The sequence below is a fragment of the Hesperophylax consimilis genome, chromosome 5, assembly GCF_061612785.1.
Source record: "Hesperophylax consimilis isolate HC1 chromosome 5, BYU_Hcon_1.0, whole genome shotgun sequence".
In the NCBI taxonomy this organism is placed as follows: domain Eukaryota; kingdom Metazoa; phylum Arthropoda; class Insecta; order Trichoptera; family Limnephilidae; genus Hesperophylax; species Hesperophylax consimilis.
The window spans coordinates 19,712,454-19,731,493 of record NC_142840.1 but is presented as its reverse complement, the minus strand read 5'-3'; the positions used below and the strand labels follow the sequence as shown (position 1 = coordinate 19,731,493).

Below are 19,040 nucleotides of genomic sequence, written 5' to 3'. Positions count from 1 at the left end.
GATACACATGTAATTATTTTGTATAGTACTTATTTCAAATCGCTCTCTCAAAGCTCGATCCAGTAAAGTAATAGATTTGTCAGATCAAGAGTCACATAAGGCTAGCTTTAGACTTGTAAGTTTTTTCGTAAATTTACGACTTCTAGCCAATGGGCATATTGCATTTTGAAAATCCAATATGCCTATTGGCTAGAAGTCGTAAATTTACGAAAAAACTTACAAGTCTAAAGCTAGCCTAAGACGCTCATCTGAAGGGAATTAAAAATAGCGGGAAATAAAAATTATTAATTTCATACTTGAGTGCCCGTTGATATTTCATTCTATACATTGCCTAGGCTTTCTTTAGAATGCCCTATTATCAAAAATTAATCACTCTCTCTGACTATATCCCAGGGCGTTTAGATGATCGCTCACCATGGACTATTACATATTATTCACTTGGTATAACATAATATTACGTGATATTAAATAATAATAATTATTATTATAAATCCACTCATTTGGTTTCGCGTATTACATCGGATGGATTGTTCGATAGGGGCACGTGGATCTCTTTTTACCTTACGAGTAATGATAATTAGGGTGAACTTCCGATTTTTCCGAAATTTGAAACTCCAGGCGTTATCTATCCATCAAGAGAAGTTGACAGGGCGCTTTTGGGCTGGGCGGACGACATACACTCATAATATATCATACCGGACATGTAGCATAATTCTCCACTTAGCAGGGTGGGTGCTTTGAGACTCCACGACAAAGCAATACCTATTATAAATATTTGAATGGCGTCACTGGACGACCAAAATGTTTCAAGATGGTCAATATTAAACCTCTATAAAGATAAATATTTATCTGAGGATATTTTTATTCGAGTTTCAGTCATGGTGTGCCTTGGAGATCAGGAAAGACCACCCAATGAAATTATATCGTAATTTTTGTGTTACCTTTTTAAATCGGGTTTAGGGCATGGACTTTTATGTAGGCTCGTATATTTTATCCTTTATTCAAAAGGGTATTAACAGAATGTTTGGTTTTGGCATTTAAAACTATCGGCTTCCTATACGTTGATAACAGATCTACAAAGTTCTGTGCAGTCGATCGATACTGTATATTATATTGTGTATTAGCAATATATTGATTAAAAAGATATTTTTATGGTTCTGTATTTCCTCATTTGATCACCTGCAACGAGTATAAAAATATGGCTTTATAATTTCGACAGGATTTTTATTTCATAGTCAGTTCTGTGCCATAGAAAAAACTATCTACAAAAGTGTAAAATAGAGCAAACTTTACACATAATTTTAATCAGTTTTAACTTTACGGATCCAGAGTGGTAGATATTCTCAGTATCGCCCTGGTGAAAAACCACCATTCAGTTCAGTTCAGTTCCGATAAATCGGCGTTAATTTAAATATTATTTTAATATTTTTATATAACAACAAAAAGAACAACAATATTAGTAGGTACCGTAATTGATACCGTACCGTGTTTGATTACCTTGGCTACCTCACAAGGTGTAACCTGTTCTGAGGTAGATGACAGAAATATACAATACAAATATCAATTGCAATTTTATTGACAGATTAAGGAACTGTTTAATTAAGATAAATATGTGAAGAAGAATTAATAAAGTGTAAAAGGAGAAGAAAAAGAATACATTTTTCGACATGTGAAAATGTTAAGACAGTAGGTACTAATATGAATGCATAAAGTCTTCAATTACTATTTCATGAGATCTTCAATTTTTCGTGATCTTATCTCAATAGCAATTCAGAAATGTTTTTGTAAAAAATATTTTTCATTCTTCTCTTCTTCCTTTCTCCTTCCCCTCCCCACTTGCTTCAGCGTCACACATACCTACCCCCAATTTGGGATGTGCAGTATTTACTAAAAATTAATTTTGAAATTTACGAAATAACTGAAATTATTTTAATTACAAACTGCATATCTATCAATTAGTATTTTTTATTATGTTTTTTTTCGTTTCTACGGTAAAGTTTTTACAAAATAAAGCATAATATAAGAATAAATACAACGTTTTCAGAGTCCTCCTCACTATGGTTTCATGTGCTATAATGGCCTGCAGTTTTTTTGTTGTTATTTTTATTTATTTATTTAGTGTCTAGTTGTCTTTATATTCTCTTCGTAATATTTGCAAGTTGATTGTCATTCATATCTCGTAGGCATGTTTTTATATTTGTTGTATTTGGTAATTAATCATTCTCTTTTCAAAAATTATATTCAAACTGGGAGTAGGTAAGCAGTATATTTTGGTCTATTGCCCTGGTTGAGTGTTTATGTTGGGCAGTGGAGTATTCAGAATTTTTTTAAATTTTATAAATAATTTTATTAATAAAGTTTGAAACATTTAAAATTTTGAAGATTTTAAATGTTTCGTCTGTCGGAGTTCTAACCGGAACTTTCAGAATTGTTTTCAATGTGCCCTTTTAGTTTACTAATTATTTTCCCATTTATTATAACTGTTGCATGATTTTACTGTGGTTGCATTATGCATTGTGAAGTAAGCTACAAATAGGTCGATCGATCCGGCGCGGCAGCGGGGGCGTCCCATTGAGTCATTGGTCCACTTTAAAATTAGAAGCTGTTTACCCCGACGCGAAATGCTCGGGGACATTGCTTTATCTGTCTATGGACGCTGATCTATGGTTTCTTTCTTGCTTGTGGCTTACTGCGCTCACAAAGCCCGCGATGCGTGAAAATAAACGAAGCGTAATAAATATTAGTATGAGGCAATGACATTCAAATGTTATCTCCATTTCCGAAGGTTTCACAATATTTCTATGTGTTGGTTTGTATGGTATCATCAGCCCTGTGTAACTCTGGTTCAATAAACTCTGGACTCGGAATTGCTTAATTAAGACAAGCGATAAAGTACAGCGAAAAAGCAGATATATAATATTTTAACAGAAAATTATTTTAACTGTCATTTTCTTAGTCAAAGATATTAGTTTCGGGTCTGACCTGTAAATCTGGTTCAATGACCTCTGGAACTCGGATTTGCTTTAAATTTGTCATTATCAAAAGTTGAAACTGATTGTGCGAAAAATTCAAACAAGCGATAAATTACCTACCTAGAATATAAAATTTTAACAGAAAATTATTAATACTTGTTCGTAAATGTTCTAATTTGTTCTTTACTATTGTATCTTTTTCAATTTCATGACACCTGACGGTGAGCGTCTTCGTTCGGGAGTTTCTACTCGGTGGATTTTACGAATCGTTGATTATAATTGTCGAAAACAAAGAAGACATTGTATAAATAAAAACTACCGGATTAACAAACACAATCACAATTCTCTACTCTCCCATAGTAAGTGTACAATTTTATTGCCTAGTTCTCTGAAAGTTGATAACTTATAAAATAGTGAGACTTGATGCTGTCAAGACCCACTCAATAAATAATACTGCTGTTCAATATTTTTACAGAATTTTTAAGTAATTTCACTGCATGATGTAAGACGGCAGAAGGGTAAGAGAGGTAAACCTTCGGTAATAAACTATTTATGTTCCCTCCACGAAGACATTTGCAAGGAATACTTACCGATTTCATCATCGTCATCACTTTAAAGTACTAAACAGAAGCGGTGAGCAATTAAACCCCTGCGGCATTCACTATTAAGTTTCCGTGGCATTTTATTGACTTGACCCACTTCATCCTTCAGTAATAAGCATAGCGGCCGGTTAATGTTGGAAGTATTTCTTGGAACACGGGAAATCGACAAGCTTTATGACAAAATAAATCTACAAACTTGCAAATAAATAGGATATTGCATTGCATGAGATACTGAAAGACACTTTCTTTGGTGCAAAAACCATGCTAAGTGCAGTTCTTAGTAGGTACCCTCCTATCTACCTACGATGGTCTGAAAGTGTAGAGCAGATGAATGATGAAAAATAGAAGTTGGGGACGCCCGAGGAAGGCGATGCACAATCAAGTAAATCCAATACTTGAGTGGTGTTATGTCAAGAGTCGGAACAACGGAAGAGTATGTGTTAATGTGAATGAAGCAAACGGTGTGTGCCAAGACAGATTTGTGTTGAGGAACGGCCTGATTGTTAGTTTAAAAAAGAACGAATAAATTACGATCATTTCTTAAGAAAGGCACTGTCTCCGTAATCTTCCTTTTATAGAATTGTTGACACTATCATTTATTTTATACCAGCGTGTTATCAATCAAAACATGATTGATTTGTAAAAAATATCAGAGCCAAAACAATGGCATTCATTAAAGCTTCAGCCTTGTTGTGTTACCTCATACGTTACGTAATTTTCAATTATATAGTTGACTGAGTTGACAAATGCGTCGGATTACCATCCAGACGTCGTCGGTTCAATTCCTCTAGCCTAGCTAAGTCTTCAAACGTGGCCATGCAGGAATAATATGCATGGAGAGATAGCTAAAAAAATATTACCCAACTTATGTAAATTTGTGAAATCTCCAAGGAATTCACATAGTATTCCATAAGAGAGAACGAGATATGAAAAAGTTTCAAATAACCGTGCGTGGAAACCAAGGTATGAAGGCAGTTTATAAATTCAAACCTAACATTATGTAGGGCTTTACAGTGAAAATGTCAGCAAAACATGTTTGAAGCATTTGCAGTGTTTTCATACAAAAATAACATATAAATATACCTATCATAAAAAATCATGTTACTAGTGGTCGGAAAGAAAATTTTTCTTTTTTATTATTGTTTCTACTCGAGTTGTACTTCTTTTGAAAACCATAAATATGTCGGTGAATATATTATTTCCATGCATCGTACCCACAAGCTGTTCCTAAAAAAGTATTATGAATATTGACAATTTATTGGGGTCGATGGAGATGTAAGCTCCCTTGGTGATACTATAGGCTATTTTACGACACAAATCGGTTACAATTTATCCCCACGTAAAGTAAAAGACGGGCGTTTTAGTTATAGAAGTATGTTATGTACCATGGTAATATTTGAATATCAACTTGTTGCTACGGAAAAAAACAAGGATTCTTTTGACTGATTTTAAATTTGTCAACATCATAGATGCCTCTCAGAACCTAGCTAACATTATAATGAAATATGTGTAGATACACATGTAATTATTTTGTATAGTAGGTACTTATTTCAAATCGCTCTCTCAAAGCTCGCTCCAGTAAAGTAATAGATTTGTCAGATCAAGAGTCACATAAGACGCTCATCTGAAGGGAATTAAAAATAGCGGGAAATAAAAATTATTAATTTCATACTTGAGTGCCCGTTGATATTTCATTCTATACATTGCCTAGGCTTTCTTTAGAATGCCCGATTATCAAAAATTAATCACTCTCTCTGACTATATCCCAGGGCGTTTAGATGATCGCTCACCATGGACTATTACATATTATTCACTTGGTATAACATAACATTACCTGATGTTGAATAATAATAAGTATTATTATAAATCTACTCATTTGGTTTTGCGTATTACATCGGATGGATTGTGGGATAGGGGCACGTGGATCTCTTTTTACCTTACGAGTAATGATAATTAAGGTGGACTACCGATTTTTCCGAAATTTGAAACTCCAGGCATTATCTATCCATCAAGAGAAGTTGACAGGGCGCTTTTGGGGCTGGGCAGACGGCATACACTCATAATATATCATACCGGACATGTAGCATAATTCTCCACTTAGCAGGGTGAGTACTTTGAGACTCCGCGTCAAAGCAATACCTATTATAAATATTTCAATGGCGTCACTGGACGACCAAAATGTTTCACAATGGTCAATATTAAACCTTTATCAAGATTATAATTATTTATCTGGGGATATTTTTATTCGAGTTATTCAGTCGTGGTGCCTTGGAGATCAGGAAAGCAAGACCACCCAATGAAATTATATCGTAATTTTTGTGTTTCCTTTTTAAATCGGGTTTAGGGCATGGACTTTTTTGTCGGCTCGTATATTTTATCCTTTATTCAAAAGGGTATTAACATAATGTTTGGTTATGGCATTTAAAACTATCGGCTTCTTATACGTTGATAACAGATGTACAAAGTTCTGTGCAGTCGATCGATACTGTATATTATATTGTGTATTAGCAATATATTGATTAAAAAGATACTTTTATGGTTCTGTATTTCCTCATTTGATCACCTGCAACGAGTATAAAAATATGGCGTTATAATTTCGACAGGATTTTCATTTCATAGTCAGTTCTGTGCCATAGAAAAAACTATCTACAAAAGTGTGAAATAGACCAAACTTTACACATAATTTCAATTAGTTATAACCAAAGAGTTATTACCATACTGATCCAGAGTGGTAGATATTCTCAGTATCGCCCTGGTTAAAAACCACCGTTCAGTTCAGTTCCGATAAATCGGCGTTAGTTGAAATATTTTTTTATCCAACAACAAAAAGAACAACAATATTAGTAGCTACCGTAATTGATACCGTACCGTGTTTGATTACCTTAGCTACCTCAGTAGGTGTAACCTGTTCTGAGGTAGATGACAGAAATATACAATACAAATGACAATTGCAATTTTATTCACAGATTTAGGAACTGTTTAATTTAGATAAATATGTGAAGAAGAAGAATTAATAAAGTGTAAAAGCAGAAGAAAAAGAATACATTTTTTTGACATGTGGATAAAATAATACAAAGTGAAAATGTAAGACAGTAGGTAATATTAAGTCTTCAATTACTGTTTCATGAAGTCTTCAATTTATCGTGATCTTATCTCAATAGCAATTCAGAAATGTTTTTGTAAAAAATATTTTTCATTCTTCTCTTCTTCCTTTCTCCTTCCCCCCCCCACTTGCTTCAGCGTCACACATACCTACCCCCAATTTGGGATGTGCAGTATTTACTATAAATTAATTTTGAAATTTACGAAATAACTGAAATTATTTTAATTACAAACTGCATATCTATCAATTAGTATTTTTTATTATGTTTTTTTTCGTTTCTACGGTAAAGTTTTTACAAAATAAAGCATAATATAAGAATAAATACAACGTTTTCAGAGTCCTCCTCACTATGGTTTCATGTGCCTGCATTTTTTGTTGTTATTTATTTTTATTTATTTAGTGTCTAGTTGTCTTTATATTCTCTTCGTAATATTTGCAAGTTGATTGTCATTCATATCTCGGAGCCATGTTTTTATATTTGTTGTATTTGGTAATTAATCATTCTCTTTTCAAAAATTATATTCAAACTGGGAGTAAGCAGTGTATTTTGGTTTATTGCCCTGGTTGAGTGTTTATGTTGGGCAGTGAAGTATTCAGTTTTTTTTTTGAATTTTTCAAATAATTTTATTAATAATGTTTGAAACATTGAAAATTTTGAAGTTTTTAAATGTTTCGTCTGTCGGAGTTCTAACCGGAACTTTCAGAATTGTTTTTAATGTGCCCTTTTAGTTTACTAAATATTTTCCCATTTTTTATAACTGTGACATGATTTTACTGCGGTTGCATTATGCATTATGAAGTAAGCTACAAATAGGTCGATCGATCCGGCGCGGCAGCGGGGGCGTCCCATTGAGTCATTGGTCCACTTTAAAATTAGAAGCTGTTTACCCCGACGCGAAATGCTCGGGGACATTGCTTTAACTGTCTATGGACGCTGATCTATGGTTTCTTTCTTGCTTGTGGCTTACTGCGCTCACAAAGCCCGCGATGCGTGAAAATAAACGAAGCGTAGTAAATATTAGTATGAGGCAATGACATTCAAATGTTATCTCCATTTCCGAAGGTATCACAATATTTCTATGTGTTGGTTTGTATGGTATCATCAGCCCTGTGTAACTCTGGTTCAATAAACTCTGGACTCGGAATTGCTTAATTAAGACAAGCGATAAAGTAAAGCGAAAAAGCAGATATATATTATTTTAACAGAAAATTATTTTAACTGTCATTTTCATAAAGATGCTGGTTTTGGGTCTGACCTGTAACTCTGGTTCAATGACCTCTGGAACTCGGATTTGCTTTGAATTTGTCATTATCAAAAGTTGAAACTGATTGTGCGAAAAATTCAAACAAGCGATAAATTACCCACCTAGAATATAATATTTTAACATAAAATTATTTTAATTAATTATTTTTCGTGAATGTTCTAATTTGTTCTTTACGTAAATTTTCAGCCTCACAAATCTAACATTTTTCATATCCCGTGATTTTTAAAAGAGTGCGCTAAATTGAATATTTTTGTGTTCAATCTTAGTATATTTTTTCTAAAGCCCAATAAGTAATTTTTTCTTACTTTTGCTGAAATTGATTTTTTTTTCAAACATTTTCAAATATCGAAATTATTTCATGAGCAGAAAATCTGTCCAGTGGCTTCATAGAATTTTCCTTATTTTTTTGTAATACTTAAATTTTACAATGGGAAAAATAATTTAGTTTAAAAATATATCCAATGGACATCGAAGATGCATAAATATTGGGTTGAACTTTCGCATTCAAGTTCAAGGGGTCTTTCCGAGTTGAACTTCACCGCGTCTGGTTCACTGAACATTGATTAGACTTGGCGGTGACAGCTGTACTGATGGGTACGTACCCACCTTTACAAGTTACAAGTACCTTCTTATCTATATATACTCTGTAGGCACTATAGGTAGGCGCAGTGGGTAGGTACCTACAGAAATTTTAAGAACTAAAGCCAAAATTTAACATTACCATGGCAACACAGATTTTCGAACAAATTAATATTCTTTATATTCTTTATATAAATTTAAATGTGGGGTTATTATTAGGGTTGCCAGACGTCCTTTATTTTAAAGGACGTCCTCTATTTCAGACCCAAAAATTGATCTTGTTCTCTAATTTAAAATCTTCAATAGAGGACAATACTTTATCGTTTAATTTGGCAAAAATAAATGAATCAGCGTAAATTGATGCATTGTATGAAGAGTTCTGTATATTAAAGCCTCTCCTGACGAAAATTATAGACAATAAGAAGTGTGAAAATATTCTTGAAATTTGGATTCAGATTCTCAAATCTACGGATGAAAACAAGAATCTGCTAAAAATAATACAATACGTATTTTCCATCCCCGTTTCTAATGCCCAAGCCGAAAGGATTTTTTCCTTGTGTACGAATCCGTGGACCAAATACCGAAATAAGTTAAATATTGATACTGTAAAAGCAGAACTACAAATAAAGTCGAACTTCAACATGAAATGCAAAAAAAAATATATAATTTCATTATAGCAAGCGAAGAAGCTCTTAGAGCAGCCAAAAGTAATACCAAGTATAAACTTTATTTATTACTTTAAATGCAAAATGAATAATTAAGGTCGTACTTCTTACTTGGCTTCCATTAACATTGTGTATTAACATTGTTTTTTATTAATAAATGTAACTACTGATACCATAACAGCATTTTATTAAAAAAATATTGATGTCCTTTATTTTCATCATATGTCCTTTATTTAATCATATTAAATCCTCTAATTCATAAAACGGGAGCTGGCAACCCTAGTTATTATTGACTTGAACGAATCGATAGAAAACACCTCTTTCTTCCACATTTAATTTTTATTTTGCATGAACGTCGAATGCTCCTTTATACCCAAATATGTTTTTCAGAAGTAATAAAAACACAATTCAATGCAATTAGCGTGCAAAGCGTAAAAAACTACAAGCTTAAATTTGATATTACCTCAGAGTAATTAGATATTTTTAAAAAAAACCGCGTGAATTCTGTTTCAATGGTTCTGGTAGCTCCAGTGAGTACGTACTGCAGGTAGGTTAATATATTGACACTCTAAGGTAGGTAGGTATTGACCAACGTTGCCAGATTATTATTTAAAACTCGGTATTTAGGATCAAAGATCAAGAATTTAACAGTCTGCGACAGGTAATAAATTTGTCCTTAAAAAGCGTCCCGCAAAATACGGATCGTCTGGCAACGCTGGTAGGTAGTAGCAGTAGGTACTGTGCTACTGACTGTCAGTGGAGGAGGTCTTTAGTAGCTCTGCGGTCGGTTGACCCGCGCTGTGCAGCGGGCCGTTTACTTTCCGGAATAGTGAATACCTCCCACATTCTCATCACACAGCGACAGCACACGGCTGATCATTTTGTCAGATTAGAGCAAACTTTCCCCCTTCAATTGAACTGCCTTCTAGGAAATTTAGGTATTTGGTAAAAAATAAAGTAGGTAACCCTTCTTTCCGTTTTACCTTACATCCATTTAAGATTGAGATTATTAGCCCCGATAATGCAAGACTATCTAAAACTTATTATCGTTGAGAATATAATGGAGTTTTAAATATTGGTTTCATTATTATCTTAAGAGGAAGCTACAAGCCAAAAATGTGTATATTCTTGGTATACCTTATATCGTAGGTAATAGGAGTAAACGGTAAAGGAGGTAACGGAGTCTAGAAACTAGGTTTTTATTTATTTTGTAAATAATTTTATAAGAAAGCAAAAAAGTTAATCAAGTGAAACTGTCACAGATAATCTTAGTTATAATACCGTATTTTTTATAAGTTGTTTCCTTTATGCATTCATACATTACTATTGAAAAAATATTTTTTTTAGTAGTTTGCATTTATATTTTTTATTGAGTAATTTATATATTTATTTGTATTCTACTCAAGCGAAGCGATAGGGAAACCTTCAATTTATCTAAAGCATATTTTTTTGTATTCATAATGTATACCAATTCGTTATAAAGATTAATCAAAATAGTGCTTTGGCATTAAGCTTCGCCTTAAACGATGGCGCAAAAAGTAGGTTACTACACTACCAGAAATAAAATTATAGGTATAAAATGTATTTCAGTACAACGTGACAAGTTGATGAACTTCGTATCGCCCTTTTTCTTTGTTTGAGCCGTGGTACACTCCCCAAATTGCTTTTCACTCCCTGAAACCAATTCCTGATGGCGTGACGTGATTTGGTGTTTGTATTCACATGATAATATTTAAACACGTGTGTATTATGTAAATAGAGGTGTAACGAAAAAAAAAATAAAATAAATGGTCCTTTTGTGCTTTATTCCCAGCTGTGAGATGGTAGTAAGCTATCATATTATGGAACAGGATACGAACGACACCAAAGCCAGTACCTTTTATATTAAATCTTCATTAATAATTTGACCTTACCTAATCTAACCTGTTTTCATAGTTCGCCTGAAATCTAAATATTGCGATGATTCTGCCAAGCCAATAATATGCCAAGTTAGATTCTGCACTAAAGTCTTAAGAACCAAAAACATACAAGAACCAAAATAATATCACCCTAATTGATTTTTCAAATTTAAGACAAAAAACACAGTAAAACAAGATCATGATTACGCGCTGCTTTTTGTTATTTCCTGAACTTTATTAATAAAAAATATACTTCCTAACACTTCCTAACCAGTTGAGTGCAGTCATTTATCACGTGTTTTATGAACTCACAATGTTTCTTCTGAAATGGCTTTGGGCGGTACTAAAAAGCAATGAATAAGTACATATTCCATCGCGTCGACAGTAGAACGAATAGAGCATGGGTGTAGTCGTGTGCTGTGGCGGTTCGTGTTCTTTTCAACTTGGGGTTCAGATATTTAAGAGAAGATATATTTAATCAAAATGTACTTACTGTTTTCGTCGCTGTATACCGGAGAAAGCTAAGTATTGCATTACTATCGAGTTAGACAATAAGGAATTTGCCGAATCTTTCGTAAAAGTAAATAAAAAAAGGGTTAAATTTTAAATACGAAAACATAAGTACCAACAGATAGATTAAAATTTGTTCATTTTACTAGTAGATTTACAGATGCCATTAAGCAAAAGGTTGGAGAAATGCAGGAACATGAACGTAAAAATGTAAAAAAAAAACTAAAACTTCCATAGAATGCTAAATACCAAAAAATAACAATTAACTTGAATCCTTATTGTGACCAAAGACTGGTCGACCGCTCCATACGCCAATCTCCGGAGGTCGCGTGCCATCAAACATCGTGCTTGACGGCGCACCAGGATAGAGTTAATTTGGCATAGTAATAATAATTGGATGACTTGTATAGCGCCGTTTTTGTGCAAAATCACCTCAAGGGCGCTGTACAAATTTATAATACATTTCTACAGTGATCTATGTTATTACTAACTATTTATGGAGAGAATATACAGTACAATACTTACCTGGTAGGTCACTTGAGATTAACACTTAATTAACATTATCTAATTGTTTATTAGCAAAATTTAGATGCAGGATTTAGGACATAGTTGGAAAATTGAATATAACCGGACTTTCTCTCAGGAATGGTATATTTAATTTAAGGGTATGACAGCTTAAAAAGGTAAGTTTTTAGTTTAGACCTGAATTCTGTTGGACATGTTATGGATCTTAGTTCCGGAGGGAGTTTATTCCAAGCCTTCGGCCCAGATACTCCGAAAGCGCGATCACCAAACTTAGTATTTGGCTTGCGCTTAGGTTCTATCAGTCTGCCTACAGCTGATGAATTTGCTGGTCTAAGAGTTTACTGCCTCAGACCGTTAAAATTAAGCATTTTGTGCTGATTCTATAACGCCCAAAACGGAAATACTCTTCGACCTCTTTTTCGGTCGCTTGGATTTTAAAGACAGAATTTTAATGACGCACTGTTTATAATGTGCTGATATTATTATAATGCAAGTTCTTAAATACTTTCATTTTCTCGTCTTTTTAATAGGGGGGCTCACCGCGCAAACTCTCTTTTAATAAAACCGCCACTGATCGTGTGAATGGTGTTAATTAATGTTAGATGCATCGGGAATCCTCTGTTTATTTCTGTCTAACACCATTTAAACATGATTATTGCATATCTCCGATGGGAGACAACAACCGACACATTCGTACAACATGATACATTATGGCCTGGTTATGTGGAGCACACGAGATTAGCCGTTGCAGTAAAAATAAAAGTGCGATTGTGCATTGTGCGTGACGGACGATCACGTGGCCAGTTTGTGTAACAATAAATACCTATTTATTTTTTTTAAACGTAACGTAGTTACTACTTACTACTTGACCATTTTTTGATTTTCTCTAACTTTTCAAAAGAGCGAAAAGTAAAATAATTGCAATTTTTTTTTCTAAACTTTATTATTTTTGTATTTTAAATATACATTTCAAAGATTCGTAGATTTTTATTAAAGTTACACTAAGCTGAAAATAGTCAAATGATCTTGCATTCAAATTTATTTTAAATGACATAAACATCAATCGGTTAATTCACCGAGCCGAGGGGAAAATGCATCGAGTCCAGACGTCACAATTTAATTCCTCTGCTTAGCTAAAACCATTGCTCAAACAACATTTTCCGCTTAAAGTAAAAAGATCTATGTAAACTTAAATTAAGATGCATAATATTGTAATGTGTTTATATAGGTAATCATTCTAGTTATATAAGGGAAAATGTAATTGGCTTTTTTTTGGAAAAAAAGGTGTTAAGAGTTGTAGGTTTTTACAGCAATGTATAAATAAGGCGATGCACTACGTAGTAATGCACAATCACTTGTTTTTGGTTTGAAAATTTGGTCGCCTAGAAATGTTTCAGATGCTTTAATTAAATACTGCGAGTAGAATACATCTTGGCCTTTGAAATAATCGAGTATTTTTTAGATAAGTCTTTTTATAAGCGCAGAAAAAAATAATGTAAAGTCCTATGAAAACTGCTTTAAAGTTAAAAATTTCCTACTTACGAACCCATTTTTGGTTATGATTTTGTTGTATAATGTGGCAAATTAAGTTATTTATAAAATGATCGGAAAAAAATTTAATATTTATGCCTGAACATCCACAAAATAAAATAAAAGGCACTTTTTGGCCATGTTTTTTTCATGCATAAATCAAAAAAGGTGGATTGTGTTAAGCGCGAATTTAAGCCTTACCGCCATCTACGTAAGGTGTGTTATTAATAGCGGCTCGATTCAAAATATTACACGACGTAGTGCATCGCCTTAATAAAGTATAGTTAATCTGCAACCATGTGCGTGATTATTGCGCGTTTGGAAAAGCGTCTTGAGCGATCGCTTGCCATAATGTGCCAAATTTATAGAACCTAACAATATGAAATGTAGGTGGATTCGTTGGTTTTAAACCGCAGTAAGTAGTTTTCATATGTTTCCGTAATAATATCTTGAGGAATGATATTAATAAAATCTAATGGCCAAATCTAAAACAGAACACCCATCGCTCAAGTGGATATACATCTACCTATAAAACGCAATAAAAGTTTCGGAAAAAAGGGCGGAATTGTTTACATAGCTTTTGGAGCTTTATGAAGGGAAGACTACCAAAGAATGCCTAATGGCCGGAACTCTGCAGGCTTTACGCTTCCTTGCACCACCAGAATGTTATTATTTGATTCCAAATGGCGATCATTATATGTCTATCACTCTGTCATCCCCGGTGCACAGGACCCCTCTCTCCTCTCTTATCCCGTTCAATGAACTACTACGTCGTAAAAACTGAATGACACATCGTAGGTTGTTGTATCAGTATGAAAATTGAATGAACACATGATAGGTTGTTGTACCAGTATGAAAATTGAATGAACACATGATAGGTTGTTGTACCAGTGTGAAAATTGAATGAACACATGATAGGTTGTTGTATCAGTATGAAAATTGAATGAACACATCATAGGTTGTTGTATCAGTATGAAAAACGAATGAACACATGATAGGTTGTTGTATCAGTATAAAAATTGAATGAACACAATATGATAGGTTGTTGTATCAGTATAAAAATTGAATGAACACATGATAGGCTGTTATATCAGTATGTAAATTGAATGAACACATCACAGGTTGTTGTATCAGTATGAAATTTTTATATAGCTTTTATATTGTTGAATCCATGCGAACTTATTGTCCTTCATTGTGTATTCTAGGCTACATTGTATTTTGTAGGTGAAGTGAGAAGTAAGCGGTGAGCATGTTATAACGAGTAGGGGTTCCTTCCATTGATTAATGTATAATGTATAATATACATCAATGGTTCATTCGCATTGTGTCCGTACGAAGGTGGCGTGGAATCTGGTACAATCGATCCCAAATTAGGGGAAAATGTGAACGACCCCTAAAAAGGCGAAGTTTACGAGGACAAACGTTACTTTATTGATTTCAGATTATAAAACTAGTTTTTTAATAATAATGGCCAAAATTATTATTTTGCTCACTTCGATTGCCAACACTGATTGGTACGACTTTTGGTTCGTGCTTTGCAGCAATTTTATATTTTAAACATGTTTGCAAAATACTTGTCTTCGGTTTTAAGCATGCACAGATAACCCTTAAAGCCTCTGACATTTAGCAATCTACTTATCATGATAAGAACTGTCAGAATTCAGATTGCGCTGAAAATATTTTCAATTTATAAATTCGCTATTTTTTAATGTATTTCGAAATAAAATACCGTTCTTGAAAGCAGATGAAAGACCTTCAGATTTTAGGATTAAAAATCGATTATGCAATTAAAAATATTTAAATTTTGAACGCAGTTTTTTTTTAAGTCGCTTACCGATGGCTTTTATCGTGTAAACTGTAATTAGGTCATAGACATATGAATATTAGTAGACCTGCCCTAAGTGATTAAAAGCGTATTATCCCCACTCCCCATACCGGTTCCATTGGAGCCGGCTGTGCTCGGGTATGGCCTCAAGTGAAATTTGAAAACGTGACGTCATCATTCTTGTGCGAACTATGGTCGAGGCATCATCGGTTCATTTTACGAAATAACACGGCAAAATGTTGACTTGTACTATGAAAACTTGTAAAAATAGATGTGAAAAAGAGAATAAACCCAATTGTCGTATTACATTCCATATATAAGCATTATTTTACTTTATTTTAAGCATATTCACATCGTATAATATGAATCAGTTGTTACTATCACATCGAGAAACGTCTGGACGCGAAACACAAAGCTGGTTGGTTGCTGGGAAGTAAATTATGAACATTTATAAAAGTGTCTTAACTAAATACTTAAACGAAATATTCGACTCTGAAAATAGAACCGAATTTTTTTGCCGAATTTGGACTTCGCAAATTTGTTCATAACGTGGCGAGTAATTTGCGCTCCCATGTAAAAATGTCTATTCATTCAAACGCAGATTTTACTTTTAAGAAGTAAATGGTGATATTATAATGCGAGATGCCTATTTACTGTCAGATTGATTTATTGACGAATCACAGTCAGCTTCACTCCCTTCGTTCTTCAACAGTTGATTTTACCCCTCGCCATTATCTTCTCGTCTATTAATTCCTATGTCTGTGAATTAGGTACTATTTTACACGAAACTTTTTTTTAAAATTAGTCAATTATATTTTTAAAGTTACTGTCACTTCACTTTTTTTCATTTAATATAAGAATATTTATAAAAAAATTATCAACCTTTGATAAATATTTTTCAAATGCTAAATGTTGTTTCATAGAATTATATTAATTTTTTGCGAGCGTTTACGCAAAAAAATTTAGTGTAGACTGAAAGGGCGGGATTCTCTCTTTCTAAGACAGTTTATATCATATTTCGATATATTTCAAATTGTCATAGGTGAAATGTTCAAATTACGCGTTTTTTTCATGTTCGCGATGAAATATTTAAAAAAAAAATAATGATATGGTTTATGTGAAAAAACAGGCAGTTTTAAAGGATGTGGATTTTTCACGGTAACGAATATAAACCAGCGGGCATTTCGGTGTTTTCATACGATATTTAGTTATCAATAATAGTTACAATATTATTTCAAAATAAACAAACAAATTATCGTGAGCCAAAGCTAAAACAATATTGATGATTAAAAATAAACTAAAATTCCGACCCTTACAAAACAAAAGAGGTTCATTGTACCGAGAAGTCCAGCCATCGGAGAACTGAATAGAATAGGGTACACCGTCCCGAGCTACGAAGGGTCTTCGTGACCCTTCCTCCCCCCATCTCCTTCCACCAGAAATTCCTCCCCCGCCCCCCGCGGGTTGATTGCTGGTGATAGTGAGTGGTCACGCATTCTGTGCTACCCCTGTCTGAGACCCTTAATCGTAACGGCTATTTTTACCAACCCTTATGTTTTGTATTGCATGGAACCCATCATAGTATGTTATGATTAGTCTTAGTTTAAAGTTAAGCAAACGATACGCCGATCATGTGTGACTACACTATATTATTTGACCAAAATACTAAAATTGTATAGATATACCTAAGTTGTTAAGTAATCTCTTTTTGGATTTACAATTTCTTTAGAAACGTTTCTAGTGGAGATGGTGGTCTGTGGTGTCAGGTAATTCAGTAATCGGATATGTTAAGGCTAATACTCCTGCTTCTTTATCTTTTCGTTATATTATGCATATCGTCGGCTTAATTAACTCTCTAACTTTATCTTTGTCACAGTTAAGAAATGGCTAAAACCGCTGTCCTTTTGTATATATATTTTCCCCCGTGGTGATGATCTGGCTTGTAAACCACACAGACCATCAGGGAATAATTAATTCCCTATGAAAAAAAATGAGTTGATTACAAAATTCACTCTGCAGGAAAAGTAACAAATTATAATCCAGCCACCAAATACAAAAAAAACAGTGAACTCACCGAATATATCACTCGCAATGAGTTTGCAGCGATTCCTTAATCTCCAAATTCGGCAGCGGACGGCAATCGGCACAACAATACTTGCATTCGCACCATGAAATTATAATCTGTCACGACTAGCTCTCAAGACAGTAGAATTTAGAAAAAAATAATTAACACATTGTAATTCTAAAGTACTGTCACTTTATTGTGACAAAAATATTTTAATCCTTTAGTCTTAAATCGACCAAACAGGAATAGTGGTGCCCTCTTTTGTCAAACAATATAATTCGGATGAATCCAGCTGATTAATGCATAGATGACTGTACTTAACTATCACTTCACCTGCAGAGCAAAATCTATGCGAGAATTCCCAGAGAGGTCTATCCTGTCCATTATTTTTAATTTTAAGTTAACTAAATTTTAGTTTACTGCTTCTCCACCCCGTCTAATAGAAACGTTAATAAATTGCAAAAAGTTATCTCACTCCGTACAATACATGAAGTAGGCAAAATTCTTAAAATACTAGTAATTATAGAGTTATACTTTAATTATTTATTCTCCATAAATGTATATTTCTTAATCATTATATTTTATGCGAACATATATTATAAAACATATATACACAAATAAATTTTACTTGGCACATTGATAATTAAGCTGGTGGTAACAAAATATGCTTACAAATTTAATGAGTTCGTTACTTTTCTTTCACAATTCTTACCTTTTTAGCAATAAAAGGTGTAAATAAATTAATGTTTTATACTGCGCCATTTTCATGTAAAAATCACAAAAAATGCGCTTGAATCCACCCGTATTCTGCACAATGTTTCTGATAACCTTTTTGTTATTTCCTTTAATAATTAGCGGTGCTCTGCCGTTTTACCCACCCGCCACAGGCGCGCCCCATCTCCTTGCCCTCCCCGACAGGTTTGGCCCCACGCCCCCGGCCCGCAGTCGCACCCGACACGCGAGGTGCGTGCTGTTTACCTGTGAACTAGTTTAAACTTGCCGTGGGTTACAGCATTGAGTTATCGCTTTCATTTTAATCAAAACCTGGGCTTGTCTTCAACTTGCTACCGCTCAATAGCTACTGGGTTCACTAGAATCACTAGACCAACAATACGACAAAACACAGGTGTATAGAGGCATATCCATCGAACAGGTAAAGCCTGATTAACCGCTAAACCTGTGGAAGTGAGCTGTGGGCGTGCTTTCCTGGTGTGCGGTGAAAATAATGCCATTTTTTCCTTACTTTCGGTGAAATTAATCAATCTTTTTGAAATATCGTTATTCATTCTCACTGATACCTAATCAATTTGATTTGCCTGTCTCGGACCTAGGTGTCAAAAGGTCTGATGTAATTTTTATAAGATTGAATTATGTAATTGTGTACTTATTTAAGTTTAGTTAAATTTCGTGAACACCTCTCTAATAGAATCGATGCCGAGGTGTTAAAGTGTGTATGTGTTAAAATTGTGTATGCGTTATAATTCGGTAGGTATGTACGATC

The 19,040-nt window shown here is 33.7% G+C and overlaps 2 protein-coding genes across 3 annotated transcripts in view; both read left to right on the top strand.

Annotated features, from left to right (window-relative positions):
• LOC149423622 (uncharacterized) overlaps positions 1-18,533 on the top strand; it is a 46,581-nt gene extending 28,048 nt beyond the window's left edge. The window contains exon 3 of the mRNA XM_089632271.1: positions 18,395-18,533. Coding sequence (XP_089488397.1) covers positions 18,395-18,533 — 139 coding nt within the window. The remainder of the gene's footprint in view (positions 1-18,394) is intronic.
• Positions 1-19,040, top strand: part of SP1173 (major facilitator superfamily domain-containing protein SP1173) — a 156,532-nt gene that overhangs the window by 75,153 nt on the left and 62,339 nt on the right. The gene's annotated exons all lie outside the window — the stretch shown is intronic.